At 47.9% G+C, this 23195-nt stretch overlaps 8 protein-coding genes across 8 annotated transcripts; 5 read left to right on the plus strand and 3 right to left on the minus strand.

Moving 5' to 3' along the window:
- Positions 1-2378: 2378 nt before the first annotated feature.
- On the plus strand, positions 2379-4087 carry GLAREA_12301 (Ammonium transporter; the record flags this gene model as incomplete). The annotated part of the gene is made up of 4 exons (XM_008083083.1): positions 2379-2486; positions 2548-2612; positions 2669-3169; positions 3283-4087. 4 exons carry the CDS (start codon positions 2379-2381, stop codon positions 4085-4087), a joined length of 1479 nt encoding a protein of 492 aa, XP_008081274.1.
- A 2525-nt stretch (positions 4088-6612) lies between these two features.
- Positions 6613-8970, plus strand: GLAREA_12302 (Nucleotidyltransferase; the record flags this gene model as incomplete). The annotated part of the gene is made up of 1 exon (XM_008083084.1): positions 6613-8970. One exon carries the CDS (start codon positions 6613-6615, stop codon positions 8968-8970), a length of 2358 nt encoding a protein of 785 aa, XP_008081275.1.
- An 859-nt stretch (positions 8971-9829) lies between these two features.
- On the plus strand, positions 9830-11177 carry GLAREA_12303 (uncharacterized protein; the record flags this gene model as incomplete). The annotated part of the gene is made up of 4 exons (XM_008083085.1): positions 9830-9915; positions 9971-10169; positions 10237-10831; positions 10924-11177. The coding sequence occupies 4 exons, from the start codon at positions 9830-9832 to the stop codon at positions 11175-11177; spliced, it is 1134 nt and encodes a 377-aa protein (XP_008081276.1).
- An 838-nt stretch (positions 11178-12015) lies between these two features.
- On the plus strand, positions 12016-12865 carry GLAREA_12304 (Thioredoxin-like protein; the record flags this gene model as incomplete). The annotated part of the gene is made up of 2 exons (XM_008083086.1): positions 12016-12457; positions 12504-12865. The coding sequence occupies 2 exons, from the start codon at positions 12016-12018 to the stop codon at positions 12863-12865; spliced, it is 804 nt and encodes a 267-aa protein (XP_008081277.1).
- Positions 12866-14007: 1142 nt separating this feature from the next.
- GLAREA_12305 (MFS general substrate transporter) lies at positions 14008-15857 on the plus strand (the record flags this gene model as incomplete). Its single annotated transcript, XM_008083087.1, has 3 exons — positions 14008-14145; positions 14198-14440; positions 14487-15857. 3 exons carry the CDS (start codon positions 14008-14010, stop codon positions 15855-15857), a joined length of 1752 nt encoding a protein of 583 aa, XP_008081278.1.
- Positions 15858-16134: 277 nt separating this feature from the next.
- On the minus strand, positions 16135-17571 carry GLAREA_12306 (PP2C-like protein; the record flags this gene model as incomplete). Its single annotated transcript, XM_008083088.1, has 1 exon — positions 16135-17571. One exon carries the CDS (start codon positions 17569-17571, stop codon positions 16135-16137), a length of 1437 nt encoding a protein of 478 aa, XP_008081279.1.
- Positions 17572-18184: 613 nt separating this feature from the next.
- Positions 18185-19034, minus strand: GLAREA_12307 (Histone-fold containing protein; the record flags this gene model as incomplete). Its single annotated transcript, XM_008083089.1, has 4 exons — positions 18185-18513; positions 18566-18684; positions 18734-18867; positions 18936-19034. 4 exons carry the CDS (start codon positions 19032-19034, stop codon positions 18185-18187), a joined length of 681 nt encoding a protein of 226 aa, XP_008081280.1.
- Positions 19035-19944: 910 nt separating this feature from the next.
- GLAREA_12308 (uncharacterized protein) lies at positions 19945-21117 on the minus strand (the record flags this gene model as incomplete). The annotated part of the gene is made up of 1 exon (XM_008083090.1): positions 19945-21117. One exon carries the CDS (start codon positions 21115-21117, stop codon positions 19945-19947), a length of 1173 nt encoding a protein of 390 aa, XP_008081281.1.
- Between the last annotated feature and the right edge of the window lie 2078 nt (positions 21118-23195).

The raw sequence follows: 23195 nt of genomic DNA on the forward strand, positions 1-23195 counted from the left end.
CGGAAGGGACCGAGAAAGTGACGATCATAGCTACTTTGGAGTATTCCTTTGTGCTGTACTTGTAGACTCAGTACTCGAGAAGAGAGACATCTGGAAGCACTGTTCCCATGGTATTCGGATATCGAATCATTAACGTCTGATAAAGCGGAAGATTCAATGAATCACCATCGGCCAAGTTGAGACGAGAAATTAATGACATCCAAGCCGTCTTGTCTGATGACCATTTGCGCGGCGAAACTCGATTATTGGTGAGTCCGATACTCGTATCATTCAGTACAGGAGAGGAGTTTCCACTCCTTATCAAATTCCGAATTCCAGAGACAAGTTCCTGAATCTCTAAACTATCGGCGACCAGCTCGGACGCTATGTTAGTGCTGATAGTTTTGGGAAATGGTTAGTTCGTGCTAAAGTAGGTCGACGCGACTAGAGTAGTCTCCGAGTAATCAACCAAGTTGCTGGGCTGAGAGAAGCTTCTCTACATAAGCCAGTGGCACCGTCTAGTCAGCGCTCCGGTCCACAGCGTTGGCCGAACAATCTACCTCTTAACTCTCAAGTAAATGCTACCGGTGAGTAGGATTGACCTCTACAAATACTTGTTAAAGATATTTTTGGCGAAGAATTGCAAGAAATGAAATCAACAAGCCGTCCCTAAACAAAGAATGATTGATATGCAAGAGATAACAACCAGCAAATTAGAGATGTCAAGGAAGCGTGGGGAGGACTTGAGCCCTCGTGATTGGCGGCGATGCTTATCTGTGGATTTCATACGCACAGTCTGAACGTTTGGCTGCCGGGCTGGGCGTTTCTCCCGTCCCTTCTGCCAGCAAATCACATGTTTTTCACGTCGAGTTCGTCAGGGATGGCACGATGCCCTTGCACAAGTGGCCGTGGCTGTCTCTAGCTTTCGGCTTGTGGGTCGGGCCTGTCATTGATGCTGGCACACCACAAATTAGACCAACATCGTTACCCAACACCCAGGAGATCAACAGGTCGTCGCTTGCAATGATGTTGCCAGCATTGCAGGAAGGAGATGAACCTGCAGCTGAATTCGGGACCTGGGTTGTAATTGACTAGGAGTATCTGCTTGGTGCGTGTGGGTATGAACGTCCACATAATTGGCACGCTAGAACAATGGAAGCAGTCAAATAAGCAAAGAGTGCTTCGCTGACATTGCTTGATCGGGCGAAAGCATACGCACGCGAGCAGTGATAGGTGTGAATATGCTACGAGCCCATCCAGTCAATGGCAAAGACTCTCATATTGGAGACAGTGAAACGGTCAGAAGCAAGAAAGCAGCAAAAGCAAAAATATACAGCCGGTCGAGTGATGTTGGACTGACGGTTCTGGCCCCGAATGCGCCTTCACGTTTGGGCATCTGGGTTGAAACCAAGAACCACTTCTACACCTCCGGCTCTAACCCTCCATATGTGTCTACAATTTAGGTTATATCTAAACAACTAGCACGGAGTACTGGCCACAGATCGGGTGTCCACGCTGGTGTATATCTGTTTGTGGCTCGCAACACCAGATCCCGCTGTCATTCACCAACAGTTGACATTTTAGCTTTGAAGCCATCCCAATCGAGATAGCATTGTAGAAGAAGCGAGATAACAAGATACAATATCAAGATAACAAAGTACAATCACAGCCATATCAAAATCAAAAGCGAAGTCCTCGTCTGTCGCTCGTCCATCCTCAACCCTCAACATTTTTTCGTTTTCCTTTTCCTCTTTTCAACATCGACCTTCTACCCCAAGTTTCAGAGCTGCAACTACCCCAGCTTTGCTCGACTTCATCACAACACCGAGTTGACAGGTCAAGACAGCTCAAGCCACTCTTCAACTGACAACTTCATGCGCAACGTCTTGGCTTCAGAAAAGGCTGATATACGCACTCTCGGCCCTTGCAGTTACTCAACTCCACACACACCCTCAGGCCAAATCGAATAATCCCACCTTTAACCTCCTCTCAACCCTGTCGCCTGTCCAGACCTGCAGCTGCAGCTCATCTTCCCTTCCAATTATTCCACACCCTCCCACCGATCCCGGTCAGACCAACCCGCACCACTTTCACTTCGCCCGAAACGAGAACCCCAGCTCCATTCGCCAAGTCTGGTCCTCCCATTTGCTCAGATCACTTCTTATACGCAAGCTTCCCCCTTCCACGAGCTGGACGACACTCTACGTCTCCTCGCCAAGAAGAGTTCTTAACGTCGACTGCATCTTCACCTTCATTCATTCCTTTTTGCACATCTTGAGTGATTTGCAAGTCCTACCGACCAGAGGGCTCGATCTGGCAGCTTTAACCGTTTTAATTATCTCGACTACCTACATCTCCAACACACCAATAATCGCTCCGACGAGCATCTAATTATCATCATGAGTGTCGATCCAGATCATCTTAACTATGTGCCGTTGGTGGCCTACAATGGCTCCAACGCCGCTGGAGGAGATTCCTTGACCGAGGACATGAACTTGTTCTACAATGTGAGTAGGACCGCGATCCAAGAACCCATTTGCGCAACTTGACTGACGAGAATCGATTCAGGCTGGAGATATCGCATGGATGATCACAGCGACCGCGTTGGTCTTGCTCATGATTCCAGGTGTCGGGTAAGTGCAGCAACAACGTGTTTGTACGCTCAAAAAAGCTAACCATTCGCGTACAGTTTCTTCTATTCAGGTCTTGCGCGACGAAAGTCGGCCCTGTCTCTCATCTGGCTCTCCATTATGGCGACAGCCGTTGTATCTGTCCAATGGTTCTTCTGGGGCTACTCACTCGCATTCTCGCACACCGCTGGAAAGTACATTGGTGACTTGGAGAACATTGGTTTCCGAAATGTCTTGGGCGCACCATCCGTTGGTTCCCCAAAGATCCCGGATCTCATGTTCGCCGTCTACCAGGGAATGTTCGCGGCCATCACCGTAGCTCTCGCCATCGGCGCCGTAGCTGAACGTGGTCGCATGCTTCCAACCATTGTCTTCATGTTCGTTTGGTCAACCCTCATCTATGATCCAATTGCTTGCTGGACCTGGAACGCCTCCGGGTGGGTTTTCAAGATGGGTGGACTTGATTTCGCCGGTGGAACCCCAGTGCATATCTCATCGGGATGCGCCGCTCTCGCATACTCCATTATGTTGGGCAAGCGTCGTGGACACGGAACTCATGAGTAAGTTTTCCTGCATTCTCATCCTTCGCGCCGAGCTTGTGTGTTTGTACAGCTTTACATCCGAAAGGCCGTAAATCGACCCCAAATTAGGACAGCGCTGACGTGAAAATTAGATTGAACTATCGCCCACACAACGTAACACACATTGTCATCGGTACCGTCTTCCTATGGGTTGGATGGTTTGGCTTCAATGCCGGTTCAGCTCTCGCTGCCAACATGCGCGCTGTCATGGCCGCAGTGGTTACCAACTTGGCTGCGTGTGTTGGTGGTATCACCTGGTGTGTTCTTGATTACCGTCTTGAGCGCAAGTGGTCTACCGTTGGTTTCTGCTCAGGTGTCATTGCCGGATTGGTCGCCATCACTCCAGGTTCCGGTTTCGTTCCAGCATGGGCTGCCATCATCTACGGTGTTGTCGGTGCCGCAGGTGCCAACTATGCCACCAAGCTCAAGTTCCTCATTGGTGTTGATGATGCTCTCGATATCTTCGCTGAGCACGCTGTTGGTGGTTTCATCGGAAACATCCTCACTGCTTTCTTCGCATCCGACTACATTGCTCATCTCGATGGTTTCTCCGAGATTCCAGGTGGATGGGTCAACAAGCACTGGGTTCAACTCGGTTACCAACTCGCTGATTCCGTCTCTGGAGGCGCATACTCTTTCTTCGGAACCTGCCTCATCCTCTTCATCATGAACCTCATCCCAGGTCTCACCCTCCGCGCCACCGAGGAAGCTGAGATTCTCGGTATCGACGACGCTGAGATCGGCGAGTTTGCCTACGATTACGTTGAGCTTACCCGTGAAGTCCTCAACGACATGTCCGACGCCGACAGCAAATACTCCGGCAGCCACCCACGCGAAGGCGAACTCCACGAGAAACCCCACCACGATTCCCCCATCGCGCGAGATATCGAAGCTTAAGCACACACATATAGCATCTATCTCTTCCTGTGTTTAGCGCATGACAAAGGCATGAAAAATTTACGGCATTATATCCCCTTTTGCTTTTGCGTGCCTCGGCCAGATCTAGGACTTTTTTCACTTGCCTAATAAGATTTGATGTGTAGGAGGGGTTAGGATTATCTTGTTTATAGATCACACGTTGTAATATTTTCATCCCGTCCTTCATTTCTACCTGATGAATAAGTTATGGAGCAAGATCAGACAAATTCTTCCATACCCCTCAATCCTATACCCCCACATCATTTGTTATGCAGGAAGGAAAGGTCCGAGGTCTGGGTTTTTTATTAGAGGGAGCGTGCGTGTATAGTTTTTATGTAGCTGGATAATTTGAGTGGTTGAATATTAATTTTTGGTCTGATGTGCTGTGCTGTGCTTGATGAGAGTGTATGGCTCTCTTACTAAGCTTGAGCTTTTTTATTTGCGAGTTGAGGTGGGTGGAGGATTAGCGGTGATGATAGGATGGAATAGCCTTTGGTGCATGCCGTGGTGGATGTCGTAGCGTGGTTATATGAATGTTAATCTGTTTGATGATAGCTTCTAGGTGCTATCGTGCTATTGTCATTGAACAGCTTGCAAATACTCGTAGAACAACAACTGTGAACTCAAGAAGGTCATTTGGCAGACTTACCCTCTTGACCAAACATCTTTCATTTTCTGTGAAAGCTATCGCGATCCGTGGACCACGTCTCCCCGAAGGAATACTTCAAATGAGATTGTGAATGTAGTTAGAGATCGTGTAAGACTCTAAAGAAATGTAAGCCTCGCACAGGTTTATGCCGGTTCGATGGATTGGTTGGTTCTGTTGACGAGGCTGTGGGAGAGATAGGTGGATGGATGGTTGTTGAAGTATAATGTACATCAGCTGGTCTGTCAGAAGCAGATCGAGCTTGTGTTCGACGACTTGTCTACTCTGAGCGTAGTTAAATCCAAGAAATGCGTTAGCTCCTCTAGTGCAATAAAGACAGTTTTTTGACACCACCCTTTCGGGGACGAGCTTCGTAGATCATAGACTTACTGGGTATCTGAATCAAAAGGATGGTTTTTATTTAATTTTGAAGTAGAAAGCGAGGTTGAGCGACCTAAGTATTGAGTCTTAATCGCTCAGACCTCCTTGTGCGAATATGCACTGGCTATAAGGCACGTTGGTGTCAGAAAAATGTCGTTAGGGTACTAGATAAGGTAGGTAAGTGTGTAAAGATGGGAAGGCTATAGTGGTGGGATTTAAATGCGTGGTGGGAAAATGTAGATGAGGACGGAAAGTCAGAAGCTTTGTAGGAGTACTGGTCGTTTGAGGTTATTGACGGGAAACAACGCGTGGATGTTAGAGATATATTTGTAAGCCTTTTTAAATAAAATATATCTAAAATGCATCTCGAATCATCTAACAAATAGTAAATACATTCGATAAAACTCATAAAAGCAAAGAAACGCATAGCGGTTACTAAGATTACTTCAGGATATAGTAGTAAATCGGTCAAATCTGTCACCTCCCCCCCTCCCCCAACCTGAATCCTCCCGCCATCCAAAATAATCAAGAAAAATCAATACATCAAATACATCAAACCCGCATCAGCCGCCCAACTCCATATCATCGTCCAGCGCAAAACGCGCACCCGTGCCCACGGATCCAACCTCCGCCCACACCGATCAGCGCAAAATGCTCTCGTGGTGTATATTTTCGCGAGGGCTTGGTATTCCCTTGGATGCTAGCGCTTCGGAGCCAAAGGCCGTTCGGCGCTGGAATCCGAGTGCGAGATGCAACAAATGTTTTTGATTTTGGGGGTTTTCGGGGGTTTTGCTCCGATGAGATGGTTTTTTTGGGAGGATGGTTGGGCCAAGTTGGGGGGAAGGAGGGTTTTGGGCTTGGGGGGGAGGATGATGGGGGATGGGATGGTTCTGGGGTGGAAGGAGGATTTGAAGGGGTTGAATGTTGTGAGGGAGGTTTTTATTGTTGATGATTCATCCTGATGAAGATGTAATGTGTATTTCATCTGGTTCTCTCTACTTCAAGCTTCGTATATTTCTCGTTGTGCGACTATTTGTAGGATTCTATTACAGAGCACTTATTGCCTGCTGGTGGAGGAATACAGTGTGATTATGAACCTCGAGTCGCAAAGCTGAGGCAATTCAAGAGTAATAGATTTGATTTGTGAAATCTAGGTGTGTTGCTGGTTTGCTCTCATGTCGCACACTAATAATGTGAAGACATCTGGTTGGGATGGTTGTCGTCCATTATGTTGATGATTACACTCGTTGTGTAGGCAACCCTTGCCTAGATTTCTCGAGCTATTTTCGTCCACCTCCTCCACGACAAACTCACGACAACATAAGTGTGATGTTGCCTTCACTTCACCACACCCAAGGCTACCATTTGTACTTGTGATATCTCGGTTGGTATGCAACGGGATATATCAAGGGCTTCGCGCTCGCTGTCGCAAGGATGGTTTGTTAAATAATTGAACCGGGTCAAACGCGCAAAACTGATGTTGACGCAGGACTCATTGTCCAAGGCAGAGTACTTTGACAAACTGTATGCCTTGATTGACAGCAGCCCTGATGAAGCTGAAGACACAAATGAAGTGAGGAGCTTCTTTCAGCAACCTCTCAATCCGGCTTCACCATCTGTCCTGTCTCCCTCACCAGCTCCCGCGCCACGAAGAACAACACCAAAAGGACCGATAAAGAAGATACCTGGAATTCAACGAACTCTTTCGGAACCAACACCGGCTAGCAGTATCGTCAAGGAAACACCTTTGGTCCGGAAAAACTCCTTGCTTCGTTACGATATCTCTACCCCGCCTTCCGTAGATACATCATTCAACGGGATCAACTTTCCTTCTCGAAACCCAACGCTAATTACCACAGAAGGTCAACGTCGTCCGGATATAGAACACCGCTCTGTATCAGATCCGGCACGAGGTTCTCTGGTCTTGAAAAATAGCACGGGAATCACGACAATGTTGCAGAGAAACGTGAAACGAAAACGAATTGGGGAAGCTGTTGCAGAGAAGAGCAAGAAGTCATCGAGGGTATCTGATATCAAACTCGTCCCAGAGAATCAGAGAATATTTCAGGATAAAACATTCTTTTATATTCCGAATGATGCAATTGCCAGTGCTCGAAAATTCAGAATCGACAAAGCTAGGAAATATGGCGCTACTTGGACTCAGGAGTTTGGGACAGGGGTTACGCATGTTGTGGTCGACAAGAACCTCAAGTATCAGGACGTGTTGGCTTATATGAAGTCCTCTTTCAACGTAGATGGAATTCCGGAGGATATGATGTTGGTTAATGAGCTTTATCCTTTGGAATGTATCGAGCATCGCTTTCTTGTTCCTCCGGATCAGAAACTGTATATGGTCGAAGGGAGTGAGTCTGTGCTTGGACAAAAAGAACAGCCTCCAATTTTGAATCCAAAGGCAGGAAATTTGGTCGACGTTAGATTACCTAAGGAGGATAGTGAGGAACGACCTGGAACACCCGTTGTCGAGGAGGCAACGCAAGAGACATCCCCTTCAGAGAGTTTACCAAAAGCGCTCAACAACACGTCGGATGGCACGGAGGTGATAGATAATCCACCGCCTCGAAAATATGCCGATTTTGGAACGGAATTCAACGAAGTGATCAATATAGCTCGCAACACTCGATTCGTTGCTCTAGATGATGAAGAGTCGGATTCAAGGCTAGGACCAGACAATTCTGAGGATTCGGATTCAGAGCGAGAAGCTTCCCAAGCGAAAGCGGTTGCCAAATCCAAAAAGAGACCGAGAAGTAGGCAAGGAGGACTTCACAAGGATAATTTCAGTTGTATGAAAGGCGGAACAGGGTCCGCATCCGGCAAGAATCCAAACGATGACTGTATCAACGCTTTTTTGGAGCTGGCAGCCTTCTATGAACGCATTCGAGATACGTTTCGGAATATGTCATACCGGAAAGGAGCCACAGCTTTGAGGTCGCAAACGAGAAAGATTACAGATTATGATGAAGCGAGGGAGATATTTGGGATTGGACATTCCTTAGCGACAAAGATTGTTGAGTTTCACCGACGAGGGAGGCTTGCAAAGCTAGAATACACGAAACTTGATGGCCGAGACTCGATTGTTCAGAAGTTCATGAAGATTTACGGTGTCGGCGCAAGTCAAGCGGACAAATGGGTCGATCAAGGTCATAAAACCCTCGAAGACCTTGTTGCCAATGTGCCCCTAACCGAGAACCAAAAAATTGGAATCGCGCACTACGAAGACTTCAACATCCGAATACCTCGCGAGGAAATGCATGCTCTCGGTGACATTGTCAAGCAAGCCGTCGCCAAAATCGATCCCAAAGTTGAAGCAACTATGGGAGGAAGTTACCGACGAGGTGCAAAGACATCAGGAGATATCGATTTCATGCTTACGAAACCCGGCACAACATCGACATTGGAACTCCTCCCATTCCTCCACTCCCTTGTCACTTACCTCCAAAACACCGGCTTCCTAGTCGCCGCCCTCGCCGTCCCATCCTACCGCTCCGCAGACGCTGGCAGTAAATGGCATGGGGCGTGTAAACTTCCTGACAACCCCATCTGGCGACGCATCGACCTCTTACTCGTACCGGCCTCAGAATGGGGCGCCGCGCTTATCTATTTTACGGGTGATGATATTTTCAATCGCAGTCTGAGGTTGTTGGCTAGTAAATATGATATGAGGTTGAATCAGAGGGGCTTGTATGAGCATTGTATGAGGGGGAAGGGGAGGGTGAAGTTGACAGAGGGGACGCTTATTAAGGGGTTGGATGAAAGGGGGATTTTTGAGAGGTTGGGTGTCCCGTGGAGACCGCCTGAGGAACGCATCTTGAATTGAGGGTTCTGGATAGGGGGGGTTGGACTTTATGAGATGGATATTAGGTTAATGCGGTGGGTTTGGCATTTGGGTACGCATTTTTCTTTACTGGTTGGCTTTGGTGCATAGCGCTGGGTATTGGATGGATACGGCATAGGGTATGGAGGTTAGGATGGTTATGAGTCGGACGGAGTCATGAGTTATGATAAGAGACCTTTCTAGCATACGTGCTTGAGACTTGGAATGATAATGGGTTGAACACGCGGCTTCGAGTTATCCTTTGAGTGTTGTCCAGCATGCTAAACAGAAAGTATTTATTGCCGCCTTTTGTGACGGTATGTCGCTCACATATTTGCGCTCTTGTCGAATCTATCTTACTCGAATATGCAGCAACAATGAAGTCTTTTCAAAGAGTTAGAAGCAGTATGTATTCTTTTCGGACTTCCAACATCTTGTCATCGAGCTGTTCATTTGAGGCATTAGTTCGTCAAAATAGACACCTTTCAGAGGTCCGATGTGTGCTCGCTTAGCCACATCAACAGTCAATGCAGGTACACACACCTTAGAACTTGCTATCCAACACCACTAAACTGAATTTTAGGAGTGAATGAATGTGCTGCTTATCTAACAAGGTGCTTAAGATGCACCATCCGGGTTTCTGGGTCTTATTTGAGCCTCATGAACCCCTCTATCCATCCGGGTATCCATCATGGAGGGGCAGTATTCACGTCCGATCAACGACACCATGGGAATCATACAGTATAGATATAAAAAGTGGCCATCAAGGTAATCATAGAAACTTATAGTATTACAATTTTCATGTTTCTCTCCTTCTCACATTCCTCATCGTCCCTTCCCCCTCACAGTTCAAACCCCAATCATGAAACCCACCTACTCATGGAGCCATCTCCAGGGAGTCACGACCCACGATCTCCTCGACACATCCCCAGAGTTACCATGTCCCTCGTAAGTACATTCATATCTGCAATATTTGGACTCACAGCTAATACCACATATCCAGACTCTGTCCCACCCCAGCATTACTTTACTATCCTCATCGTATATTTACATTGCAAGCTTGCCTCGCTGGTATGGGCGATTCGTATTTGTTAAGGACGGATAAGGGGAGAGAATTGCCTGTGGAGATAGTGTTACGGATTGTGGAGTTCGTGGTTGGGGAGGATTCGAGATGTGTGGGGGAATTGATGAGGTTGTCGAGGGTATGTAGCTATGCGTATGACTTACTCAAGAGAAGTAGTAGACTAACTGTTCTCGTTTTTGACACAGCCATTCAACTCCCTCCTCCAAACCTACGAACGCTCTATAACCCTCGCAAACACCACCCACGACCCGCGTCTCCTCTTCACCAACTCCGCCCAATCCCACATCCTCGGCTGTCGCGCGCCCCCTAAAGACACTATCATCCGCAGAGCACCCTCGTATATCTGGTACAACGAGATGCGGACGCGGCATTCCATAATCGAATACCTATGCGCCCACGAAATCACATCCATGACCGACGACACTGGTGGCTGGCCGCGTCTGCCCGAGCACGTACCGAAGGTTGAACGACTGGTGAGGGAAAAGATGTTTAAACAACACGGCTTTTTGCTGCTGTTCCAACTTTCGGATTGTACGGCGGGGCAGGTCGAGATGGCGAGCATAAGGAATCAGCAAGCGAGGTTTTTGGAGGGGTTGAGTGCGTGTGAGACGGCGGTTTTGTGTTGTCTTGTGGAGGTTGTGGGACAGGGTTTTCTGAATATCACCGGGAAAGTTGGGGGACCGAGGAAAGATTTGAAGGTTATGAGGGCGAGTATGGGTGGGTTTGTTGGGGATGTTGGGGTGGGAGGTGATCAAATAGGCGAGAATTGGCTGAGGGAGTGTATGTGTGTGTTCGAAGATCGGATGCAGCGATACGGTAACCTCTCCTCTCCTCTTCTCCCTTACTTCCAGTCTCGCTGAATTTCATTCAAGGTCCATATTTTGCATACGTCTTCCTCGCTGGTTCAAAGAACCCCCATCGTCCGGATCTCTGGGCTAAATCAGAACTCCAAAAGGGCCTCGATGAGATGAATGAGTTTGAGCTGGGGAATATTATGAGTTATGCTAGTTTGCAGAGTGTGGTCTGGAAGGCGTTTTGTCGGAAGAGGGGGTGTACGATGTCGGATCGGTGGACGGAGGCGAGAGGGTGTGTGGAGAGGGTTATGGGGGGCTATGTGTTGTGTTGAGTTGGGATGGATGAGTTGAAGGGTGAGCGGTGTGGCAGTGGTGGTAGTGGTAGGAGGGATGTGTAGTTTTAGATTCGAAGAGCAGGTGTATTTGTAGATTCTGAGAGCAGAGTTAGTAATGGGATTTAAGTGTCTCGAGCGGGTTTTGTGGTGTTGAGTCTGTTTATAAAGTGAGGGTTTTGGGGAGGAGACTTTAGAATTTGAGATCTTTTGTCGACGGTATGTATAAGGATAAGATATTACCATACGAATCCATATTTGACCTTTTCCTACTGGTTATTAGGAGAAGTGAAGGGTTAGCAGTAAAAAAAAAGAAAGTTGAGATGGGGTTTAGTATTTCCTGGAGGAACTGCTGAGCTTGATTATCTTAGTGCTGGGTTCGTACCTTCCAATGAGATACCAAGATGGAGTTCGTATCCTTAGTAGTCAAGTTTGATGAGAATCCAAATTGTACTTCCCAAGACGTAAGAATTCGACTTCTTAGGTAGTCCTACCTCTTAGCAATACTTGCGTTGAAGCTTTGAGGTGTACTCGCTCAACAAGTTAATGACTAGCTCTTGAGCTTTAGGTTTGTGGGTAGTACGATCAGAGTAGCTTCTTAGAATACAGAGAGGTCTTAGTTTATTTAAGTGCGACATGAGAAAAGCTGTAGTGGTCGTAACGGGAAGGGCCGACATAGAGAGGGAGGGACCAGACGGCCAGGGTATGTACACCCGCCACGGAAGCGAGTGAGCCACCAAAAGTTGCACGTCCACCAGACTCTCCTGAAGCCACACCTACCACATCCCCATCTCAAACCTTCCTCAACCCAACGCATCTGGATTTAAACGCTTAAAAAATGCCCTCCGCGCGTCGCATGCGCGTCTTCGGACTCCTCGTCCTCTGCTTCACCGTCACAGTCCTCTACTACACCGCATCCGCGCGGTCTTCGCGCCCACGCGATCTCCGCACCGCAGGCGACTTCTACAGTAAAACGGTGAATGCGCTGCCGAAAGATGTGAAAGGGGGTGCGCAGAAGGTCGTGGATGAGGATGATGAGGAGGTCAAGGCGAGGACGGCGAGACTGAGGGATGCGGCCAAGCTGGCGAAGGATAAGGCGAATAAGAAGGCCCCGAAACCCGATGCCCCGGGGGATATTGAGGGGGTCGGGAGTGCGAGTGAGGGCAGGGGCGTGGTGGGGAGTGCGGGGAGGAGGAAGGAGAAGGTGGAGGGGGTGAAGGAGAGTGAGGAGGATCATGATGTTGAGGTGGAGTTGAATAGTATTTTGAAGAGGGCGCCGAGTAGGTTTTCCCGTTTTCCGGAGGTGGATTTGGCTAATTGGAATAGTTATTATATTCTCGAAATCATACTGTCCGCATTCAATGCGTGCGAAGCGCATACTTCTAGAGAAATACGAAATCACCCCTGCGCCTTATGTTGTGGAATTGGACAAACATGAGCTTGGATTGGGTTTGCAAGCCAGACTTGCGGATCTGACAGGCAGGAGAACCGTGCCGAATGTGTTGGTTAATGGGGTCAGCATTGGAGGTGGAGATGATGTTGCGGATTTGGATGAGAAGAAGGCATTGTCTGGGAAGTTGAAGGAGATTATGGGGAAGAAAACTATTGAGGTTAAGTTGAAGGCTGCGGAGGAAGCGACTGAGGGGGGTGAGAAGAAGGGAAGTGAGGTGCCTAATCATGGGCTTTGAGAAACGGGATCGTTTGTAAGAGATACAAAACGAAGAGGAATGGAAGATGCTGCAAAGAGCAAATGGCGATAGAGGCAGCGGTGCTACGGGTACACATATCGATATTGGCGGAGAGATCAGGCGCAGGATGTATGATTGAGAGGAGGCATTATTGGCGTTCAAGGTTCATGGGCTTCATCAGGATCACCGAATAACCCACTGCAAACGGCGTCTTTTTTGTATGGATCTTCCCAAACTCTGGGGAGGTTCTGGACTTGTACTCTACGGCGGTCATTGGCTGAACTGCTCAGTTATCACTAGAGTGCTTATTTTAAATACCCAGACATTGATGTTGAACAGCATTTCCAAATTTGATTGTTGACCTGGAAATGTCATCAAACTTTCTGGTCGCTTGCCGATAATGCTGTCACTGCTCACGAGGCAGTACTTGTGGACTAACATCCCCCCTGCGGCCGAATAAAGCCAATGTCAGCCACCATACATTTGAAGCTTGTATTAACACCGAATGCAAATTGAAAACTCGATCATCTGTGGCTTTTGGTAGTTTCTGTTGTCTTAAGGGTCTAGACATTTAAGCTTACCGCTAATGGGCATGACGTCCGATCCCAAGACCACGTTTCGATCAGCATTGAACATCAACTCAACGCACACGGCGAATCGGCCGAAAAGCGGATATGCCGCTACTATATTAGAGCTGCCGAAATCTCACCTATTCAGATCGCGCTAGCAATTGGGAGGATTACTTAAGCGTTGCCAAAAAGGGGACGGCCCCTTGGTGATGTCAAGACTCGACCTAGCGCGGAACAAGCAGTCTTTCTCAACCTATGACAGCCAAGCATGTCTTAAACCTTCAACGACTACCGAAAATCTGACGGTGATATCATACCCTACTTTTTGAATCGCATTGAAAATATGGGAATCGGAGAATGAAAGGGGTCCGTGGATGTCCGAAAGGAGCTTTTGACACGGGGTTTGGGGAGGGCTAGATGGATATTTGGTGTGCCAAGCGCTGGTATGATGATATCGACGTTGAGCATTTTTGAATGGACTAAGTCAGGTCGACCTACTTAATGTTGTTGTCCCCTGTTTGATTGTTGACTCGACTCTTTTACAACCTCATATTTTCCTCACAATACGCCAATATGAAGGAATTGATCAGGGATACTACGTTTGGCAAAGTGGTTCGAGTGGCGGGTGGGAAGAAGTTCTTGGGATTCGAAGAAGAGAGGGATCCTTCGTTATGGAAGACATATGTCAATAAGGAAAAGTCCGGCCAGATGGTATGTTACAAATATAGTCATTTCATTTACTTTGTTCTAACTTTGTTCACAGGCACATCACGGTTACGTCGGTGAGGAAGAAAAGAACGAGGAGAACGAAGAGTCAAATAGCAACAGAAATAATTCCGAACCTCAGTCAGGCGTCCTACAGCCGGACAACCAAACCCGTAGCAGCTCCGAGACGAGGGTAGGAAGCAATGACCAGAACAGAAACGAGGTTAGCGGTGTTCCTGTAGACCCCGAAAAGGGTCGAGATGTAACTATCGTGACATGGTATGGACCGAACGATCCAGAGGTAAGTGATAGTGCTATTCTACACCAGCTGTACTAACGATTCATAGAATCCTCAAAACTGGGGTACTGGAAAGAAATTCTTCGTCACCTTCCTCATCTGTTTCCTTACTTTCTCCGTTTATATCGGATCTGCCATCTACTCCGCTGGTATTATGGGCGTGGAACAACAATTTGGCGTTAGCCAAGTCGCTGCAACATTAGGTTTGTGTTTGTTCGTCGCTGGTTATGGTCTTGGCCCCATGATTTGGTCACCACTATCAGAGATTCCTCAGATTGGTCGAATGCCAATCTACGTCGGAACTCTGTTCGTCTTCGTATTCCTTCAATTCGCTGTCATCTATGCCACCAACTTCGGCATGTTGCTCGCCTTCCGATTCTTGACCGGGTTTTTCGGCTCTCCTGTTCTTGCGACTGGTGGTGCTTCTCTGTCAGATATTTACAAACCATCTAAACGAGCATATGCCATTGGAATCTGGGGTATCGCAGCTGTTTCTGGACCAGTTCTTGGACCACTCATTGGTGGATTCGCAGCTCAACACAAAGGATGGACGTGGACAATCTGGGAACTTCTTTGGCTTTCCGGCTTCGCACTTATCCTTATGATCTTCTTCCTCCCAGAGACCTCCTCCGCCAACATCCTCTACCGCCGTTCCCGCCGTCTTCGCAAACTCACAGGACGCACCGACCTTAAATGTGAACCGGAGCTCATGTCAGAACAGATGTCGCCTAAGGATATCGCTCTCATGGTCCTCGTCCGACCATTCTCACTCACATTCACCGAACCAATTCTCTTCGCCCTCAACTTGTACATTGCCTTGATTTATGGTCTCCTCTACGTCTGGTTCGAATCCTTCGCCATCGTCTTCATCGAAGTCTACGGCTTCAACCTGGGCGAAGAAGGTCTCTCATTCTTGGGTATCCTCATCGGTGGTTTCGCCGTCATCCCGCCATTCTTCCTCTACCTCTACAAGGTACAAGAACCACAATTCGACGAAAACGGCGAAATCGCACCAGAGAAACGTCTGCCTCCAGCTTGCGTAGGCGCTTTCTGCATCCCTATCTGCCTCTTCTGGTTCGGTTGGACATCTCGCGCAAGCATCCACTGGATCGTTCCCATCATCGGCTCTTCATTCTTCTCCATTGGTGCATTCCTCCTCTTCAATTCCGTCTTGAACTATCTCGGTGACGCATACCCTGAGTATGCCGCTAGTGTGTTTGCCGGAAACGATTTCATGCGAAGTGCCTTCGGTGCTGGCTTCCCTCTGTTTGCGAATGCTATGTATAGAAATCTTGGAACGAACTGGGCGAGTAGTACGCTTGGGTTCTTGAGTATTGCGTTCATTCCGATTCCGTTTGTGCTGTGGAAGTATGGAAAGCAGATTCGGTTGAAGAGTAAGAGAGCGAGACATGATTTGTAGATCATGATATTGTTTGTTTTTCTATATGGCGTTCGGGCTCGAAATGCTGGTAGCATGGCTGGGAGCGCATATGGGGAGTTGTCTAGATGTAATAGAGTAGATGTAATAGACTGTAATATAATAGAGTAATTACTGTTTAAAAAAAAAACCTGCTTCAATTATTGTGGCGCATGACAGTACCTCGCACGCTAGTACGAAGCATATTCGAGGTTATCATTGGCTTGTTAATTGGTTTGTTAAGCTACACAATTCTCAACATATCGATCAACTCATATTATCAATCAAAGAAAACAACCTGCACCGTCATATCATCCCTAACCTTCCTGGCAAACGGCGGCTTAAAAGACAACAACCCACTAACCATATCATGATGCGCCCCTCCCAACGCATTCCTAATCAGATGAACCCCCACATTCTCATCCTGCACCGTCGTCTTCGCCTCCTTAAAATCCAGCGCTCCCTCCTCCTTAAGATCGAACTCTCCGAACTCACTGACTTCTTTCTGAGCTGGCTTCCCAGCCTTCACCCAATCCACCCATCTTCCCACGAGCGCCACGCCCTGCTCGCTGGACATGGTATCCCACACCCCATCCGACGCGAGGATCATAAACGCCGGGCGTCCCTTCTCTAACTGCGTGGTCACTACTTCTGGTCGTGCCGTGTGATACGGAGGCGTCTTGTATCTCTCTGGTTTCTGTGCATGGCCAGCGTTAAAGCGCTCCTTAGCCTCGTTGCTCAGCTCAAGCGGCCACTTCGATTTGCCGTCGCCGAAGACGCGCGTGGGTTCGTAACCCATGTAATAGCTTTCTCTGATCAGGTTCTCTTCATTGGGGTGTTCGCAGCGGACACGTTCTACCTCGGCGGCGTTCTTGACGTTTTGGTCCACTGACAAAGGCCGTGTTTCCCATTTCCCTTCGGCGGTCTGGTAGCCTAGGACCGCGCGAGAGTCGCCTGTGCAAGCAACGCGCAGAGTACGAGTAGAGGGGTCGAAAAGCGCGAGTAGGGCACAGGATCCGTTGAATCCGGGAGCTAGACGTAGGACTTTCTCGGCGAATGAGGCTTTGCTGTTCATTTTCTGTTGGATTTGCCCTATGAAGACGTCGTCTAGTGCGAGGAAGCCGTCCATAATGGCCTTGTCTATTGAGGTGCCATTTGCGGAACGCGTCAGCTTGCGGAGGCTGTTATACACGTATGGTAGGATGGATGTAGACACTGCTTCTGAAGTCTGGCTGCCGGAGTGGCCATCGAATACCCCCAGGGCTAGCCAGTCCTTCTCAAGAGCTCCTCCGTCTTTCTGGAATGGCGACGGGAAGATCCCGTAGAGAAAACGGTCTTCAATTAATCCATTTGCGGGGATCTGTGCCCCATCACATCGAGAAACACCAGGGACGCTAATGTTGGTGAAAGACCAGGTGTTTTGGTTCAATATCTTGGTTACTTCGGCCGGCGTAGGAGGGGCAAGAAACTGGAAGGGATACTTGCTCTCGGGGTCGATACTAGGTAGATTACTGAGCCTTTGCACATTTGCAGCTTTTGGCCGTTCGTTCAAGTAGTATTTTCCGCCATACCAAGTTACTGCCAAAGTACCAATAGCAGTAGCTGCTGAACCGAGACCTAGAGACCGGGCCTTGACCGTTCGTACTGAAATAGTTGACTGAGTCCGGACATAAGGTCTATTATAACAGGGCTTGATGAAAAAGCGTGTAGAGAACATACTCGCTGTGTTGTGAAACTTTTGGTTTGAGGAAGGGGAAAATTCGACTGGAAGTTATTGAGAATAGTAACCATTAAGAACAAGGACTTACGGAAAGATGTGGGGCTTTTGCCAAGGGTATTATTGGTGCTGACATGGGCGTTCGCGATTCAATATAGGGTGTGTTGTCTCCGCCCGACTCTGAAGAATAGAAAGAGTAAGGCTGCTGCTGAGTTATACCGGGCGTACCAGAGACGCCCTATTTTCGAGTACATATCAAAGATGACAAAGCCGATGCTAATTTATTTCAGTTATTTTCTAATCAACTAATTAGCTTAGGCGTATCAAGAAGGAGAGATTTCTAGAGTTACTACCTATAATGGAACCAGAGCAATTTCCAAAGTCTTTTAGGCTCGCGTTTCTGGCCAGACTAGAACGGGGGTGAAGCAGGTATTCTTTTGACCATCCATATTGGACACCAGCTTAAATCTCACATGTCCTAAAACCCCTAAATTCCAGCTCGAAATTTTCACCATAGTGATGACAGGGCAAACGCCCATATCCCAACCTCAATTCAAGCCCAAAACTCCGCCCAATGCCTAACCCAACCGAACTCCTGATATCCCCAAACCCTTTAATCACTGTCCTCACCATTATCCAACGCTTCGTCCTCCACCTCCGTAGCTTGCGGATCTTCCACCTCTTCGCCCTCTTTTTCCCCCTCCTCTTCCTCCTCCTCCTCCTCTTCTGCTTCCTCACCACTCCCCTCCTCATCAGCAGTATTCCCCGCCTCATCGGCCGTATTTTCCGCGCCCTCAGTCTTCTCCTCAACCTGGCCCTGCCCATCCAACCTCACTTTCTTAGCTACCGGCTGTCCGTCCTGTCCATCCTGCGTATCTTCTGACTTGTCCGCGGCTGTTTTCTTAGCTTTCGACCGTTTGTCCGCTGTGATTTCCTTGTATTCTGAAAAACTGCAATTAGCACATGGATAGAGGATAGGGAGAGGAAGACGTACTAGCAAGCTCAGCCTCTAATCTCTCTCTCCAGTCCGGGAATTCGAGGGTGTCGAGCGCCGCGAAGACGTCATGGGTATCTAATGTTTTCTTTCCGTTCTGTTGCGCATTCTCATTTGCTCTATGGATTGTCAATTCGCAGCCCCAAAACATAATAGGAGGTCACATACGCCGACGCTAAATAGTTTACAAAAACCGTTGCGCTCTTCGTCATTGCCAACATAGCATTCCCTTGGATCTGTGTGTTCGGTGGTAGTGCGGCTTTGGCCAGTCGCGTCACTATACTTTTAGGAAGTGTGAAATCCTGGAACACAATTAGTTACAAATACAAAAAAATTGGTCAAATAAGACCTGAGAATTGAATATACATACCTCAATATTAATTCCATCTCTCACTTGCTGCTCTTTCTGTAGTGCAGCCTCATCTCCCGTACCTGACTTGGGCACTTCGATGACTTTCTTGGGTGGCATTTTAAAACTCTGTGAAGGAGCAATGAGTGAGAACCAGAGCTAGAGAAGAGTGACGTTCTTGTCGAGGGGTATGAAAAGTTGGAGATGCGATTTGGGCAATTCGACAGACGCGCCTGGGCGGTGAGATGGTGGACGCGATTGGGGGAGTGGTCCACGTGATTGACTTCGAATAGGAGGCGAGATTATACGGAGAGACAAGCTATTGAAGTACAGCAGATTGTAAAAGTATAACGGTGAGATTGTACATTGTGTAATGTAGGGATGTTCTGAGAATGCAGAAAATTCGCAAAATAGAGTCATGGTAAATTTTCATGAAGTCAATAGTGACACTATGCCATAAGTGGAACTTACAAGTCTCTAAAGGATTTATAGTTTATTGAAATACGCCTGAACACCTTGATCAGATCTAAGGGGATGTGAATATATCTATGGTCGATTTTCACTTAAAGTCAAGTATTAGGAAGTGAGTGTGTAGTTTTAAAATGTTTGTTTTTCATTTCAAGTTCTACTCTATGCAAGTATATATGTAAGGAGTAGGGTATCACATCATGTATCTCTCGTATATCAAACGCCAATCAAAGTGGCAATGTCCCCACCGAACTGACATGTATCAGTGACAAAGATACAATCCATCCTCCCATCATCATACAGGTATATCCCAAAAGTTGCCCCATTAAGGTAAGCTACCAATATCCTTAAAACTCCATGCACCCTATGCGGATCGTATGTCGATCACGCCCGTATCAAAAGAAGAAAGCTCTCCAAAATGTAGGATGAGTATGAATGAAGTGCCATAATAAGCATATGAAAGAAGTGTCGGGTTGTTCGTCGACAGGTATGTGTATGTGTAAAGTGATAAAAGAAAAGTTTTTAGCATGTTCATCCTGCTGAACTACTTCGGATTGATGAGCTATGCAATAGCTCTTCCGATTTCTTTGTCTTCTGCCTGGCTTTCCCAAAATCTTGGGCGGCTAGCTGGTCTTGGACTCAATCCACCAGCCGAAGTGTCATCGAATACCGACGTACCCGGTGAATTGGTATGGTTGCTGCGGTCAAAGTTCCGTAGTTCTCGTCCAACACTGTCATCCTCTGGATCATACCAGAGCTGGTATGAACCCTGGCGTTCTTTGGGTTTGAAGTCGAGGTTGATGTTGGAAGTGCTATGGCCATGGTTTGACCAGACACTCTTTGCGCTGATACTGCTTCGGCGGGATTTAGAACGCATATGACTTGGTGCTTTTGACAACCTGGAACTCTGGTGCTTGATAGTCGCAACATATGGTTCGGCTCCTGGTTTGGTTTCATCGGTTAAACCTGTTCGAGAATTTGGTGCTCGCGCCATTGAGGTTGGAGACTCGGGGATGATTGTGGAGGGTGAGTTCGAAACCTTATGGGCGTGCTTTGGAGATGTTTGTTGTTGTCTGGGGGATTCGGAGTCCCACGACCAGCCATGATGATGTGCTACACCAATGGTGCTAGCATATTGGACGGGTTCTGGGTATGCTGGAAGGATTGGTTGCTTGTGCTCGTAGCTCGGAGAACGCCATGAAGCAATCTCTTCATCGTCGATTGGCGAAGCTCCACGGTGAGAGAATGGTGATTTACTCTTTCGATATCTGACGACGAGGCAGGTTCCAAGTGATATCAGTATCAAAGTTAGAGAGCCCAACACTGTGGACAACACAATGATAAGATTTCTGTGGCTGACATCTCCTCCATTCCCAGATGTTGGCGCTTGTGGTGATTCGGCGGGAGAGGCATTTGATACCGCTTCTACACTAGGTATTGTGGTTGCGGTAGAGTCGGAGGAGGTAAAATCGGAGCGGATCGTGTTTGAGGTCCACGTCGGTATTATGGAGAGTGTAGTGGTTTGTGTGATAGGAGTGGAAGACCGAGAGGTTCTTTTTGCTGTGATTGAAGTTTCAACAAATGTTGTCTCGGTCACAACTGAATGCGCAAGTGTTGGCGAACCGTCGCTCCTCTGCTCGGGTACGTTGACTGGACCAGCATTCGGAGCCGGCTGCGCATTCGACGGCGCAAGCAAGTTGAAGAGACATGCTATAGCTAACTGTGTCCCCTTCATGTCTGTGAATAGCTTTGAGGGAGCTCGTATCAAAAAGGAAATCCAAATGGTAGAGGTCAACTCATTGCTGTAACTGACTGTCGAATCACTGTTGGAATCGACCTTGATATATGGTCAACGAGAGGAAGAAGTCAAAAGGAGAACGATGTATTGCTGGAACAATATCCCCAACCAAGTGATCCATAGATCAACTTAGATCAGCACATGTAAACACACAGCAGTTGCAGACGCACAGAGTGAGAAGATGTGAAAGTGCAGATACCGTAGCTATTATAGAACGGCTTGGGCAAACCCGCGCTGCACCGGGCAGACATGGACCAGGAGCGGTGATTGATAAAGTGGAAAGGAATAGACTACTGTGCCATATCCTTGCCTCAACTTTGTGGTCTGTGGGAAATCTTGGGGTGATGGTGTCAGAGAAACGGCAAAGGTGGGAAGGTGTGGCAGGCAAAGCAGGCTTCGTAGAAGCAGTGGTGGTGGGAGGGGTTGAAGCAGCGCAGCCATGTCGATGCTCGAAGGTCGAGGGGGAGTGAGCCCGTGCCAGGGGCTGGATGAGCAGCAAGCGACAAGTTGACCTGCAGGCTCTTCTCAGACCCCACCAGACTCCGAATAGTAAATGTCAGCATCTTGAATCATTTATTACCAGAGAGCGGAGCAAACACCGGCAAAAGGTCAGGGCTCATGGTGGCAGACGACGTGACGGTGAAGAATCGAGTTTTAGTTGGACAGTTCCTGATGCCCTAATCACACAATCGTCAGGGTTCACTCGGAGACTATCTCACATGGAACGAATCGCGAGATGGTAGAGCATCCCAAAATCATCCAGATGGCCAGCATTTTGGACGCCATTCCCGAAAACGTGGACATCTGGTGCGCTGTTTGCTCAAAGGTACAAACACGTACAAGCACTAGCTCACGACTGCAAGACGGAACATACACTAGACATGGTTAAATTGTGCCAGAGAAGGCTCGAGCGGAGCGTTAGTTGTGTACCTGGCACGCATCTCCCTCTGCCAACTAACCCTACTGCGGCAACTGTCAGGCCTAGATGCGGGCATCCAGACGTTGCCCTCGGAGAGACCAGGTAGAAAAGCGATCAATAACCGAGATTCCAGGAGAAAAAATCAGGAAAAATTCACATCACCAGATGCATATACAAGCAGTGTGTGGCCATTATTATACATTATCATAAATTACGTTGTATTGGAAATAGTATCATTCGTAGAGGGCGAAATCTGACAAAAGATAAGGGGGCTGTTGGTGGTTTCCTGATTCATGAGGAAGCGGTGAGCAAGTCAATATTTTCGTAATGGCCAACATTTGGAGACCACTTCCCACCCAAGCCACCATATCGCAAACAGCATAGTGTATGGTGTTTCCAACGCTGGAAGCTGACTCCTGGGTTGGGAGGCTTGACACTGGCTTGACGATGAACCCACGATGTGGTCATGAGGTTTGACAGGCTGGGAAGTTGCCACAAAGAATGCCAGGTACTCCCGCCGTAGCCGTCGTGGTCGCAGCCTTGCGGAGAAGGAAATTATGGACCTGCCAGCTGAGCGATCTTTGTGGAGGGGCAACTCGTTGGCTGTGAGACAGTCGACGACACGCAAGATTCGAGTTCTTGAAACCTTAGCGACATCTCGACGCGAGCCGATAGGGGGTAGAGATAACATGATTTGCAGAGAATGATCGACCACGGTGTACGGGAAGCCTACGGACTGTTGATATCATGGATTTTATGATGGAGAAACTGATAAACAAGACCAGCTAGTCAGGGACATGTCATCTCATCCCTGCTTTAGAAAGTCCCGCCAGTCATGGGTTTGTCCGTTCAAGAACGAACTGGACTTATGAGTAACAGAGAATCTGCAGAATAAGAAGATTTTGAGAGCATTCAACTGCGAGTCTGTTATCATAAATTATCAAGGGACCCGAGTCTCACGGGATCACCCTCCTGCTTACATCACATTCATAGAGGACTTTCAGAAATATCAGTTCGTGACTGCCGAGTTCGCCTATCGGTTTTACGCTGTCCCTTGACCTGGTAATAAACCCAGTCAATATACAAGAACCCCGCC

The sequence above is a fragment of the Glarea lozoyensis genome (genome assembly GCF_000409485.1).
Source record: "Glarea lozoyensis ATCC 20868 chromosome Unknown GLAREA18, whole genome shotgun sequence".
Classification (NCBI taxonomy): domain Eukaryota; kingdom Fungi; phylum Ascomycota; class Leotiomycetes; order Helotiales; family Helotiaceae; genus Glarea; species Glarea lozoyensis.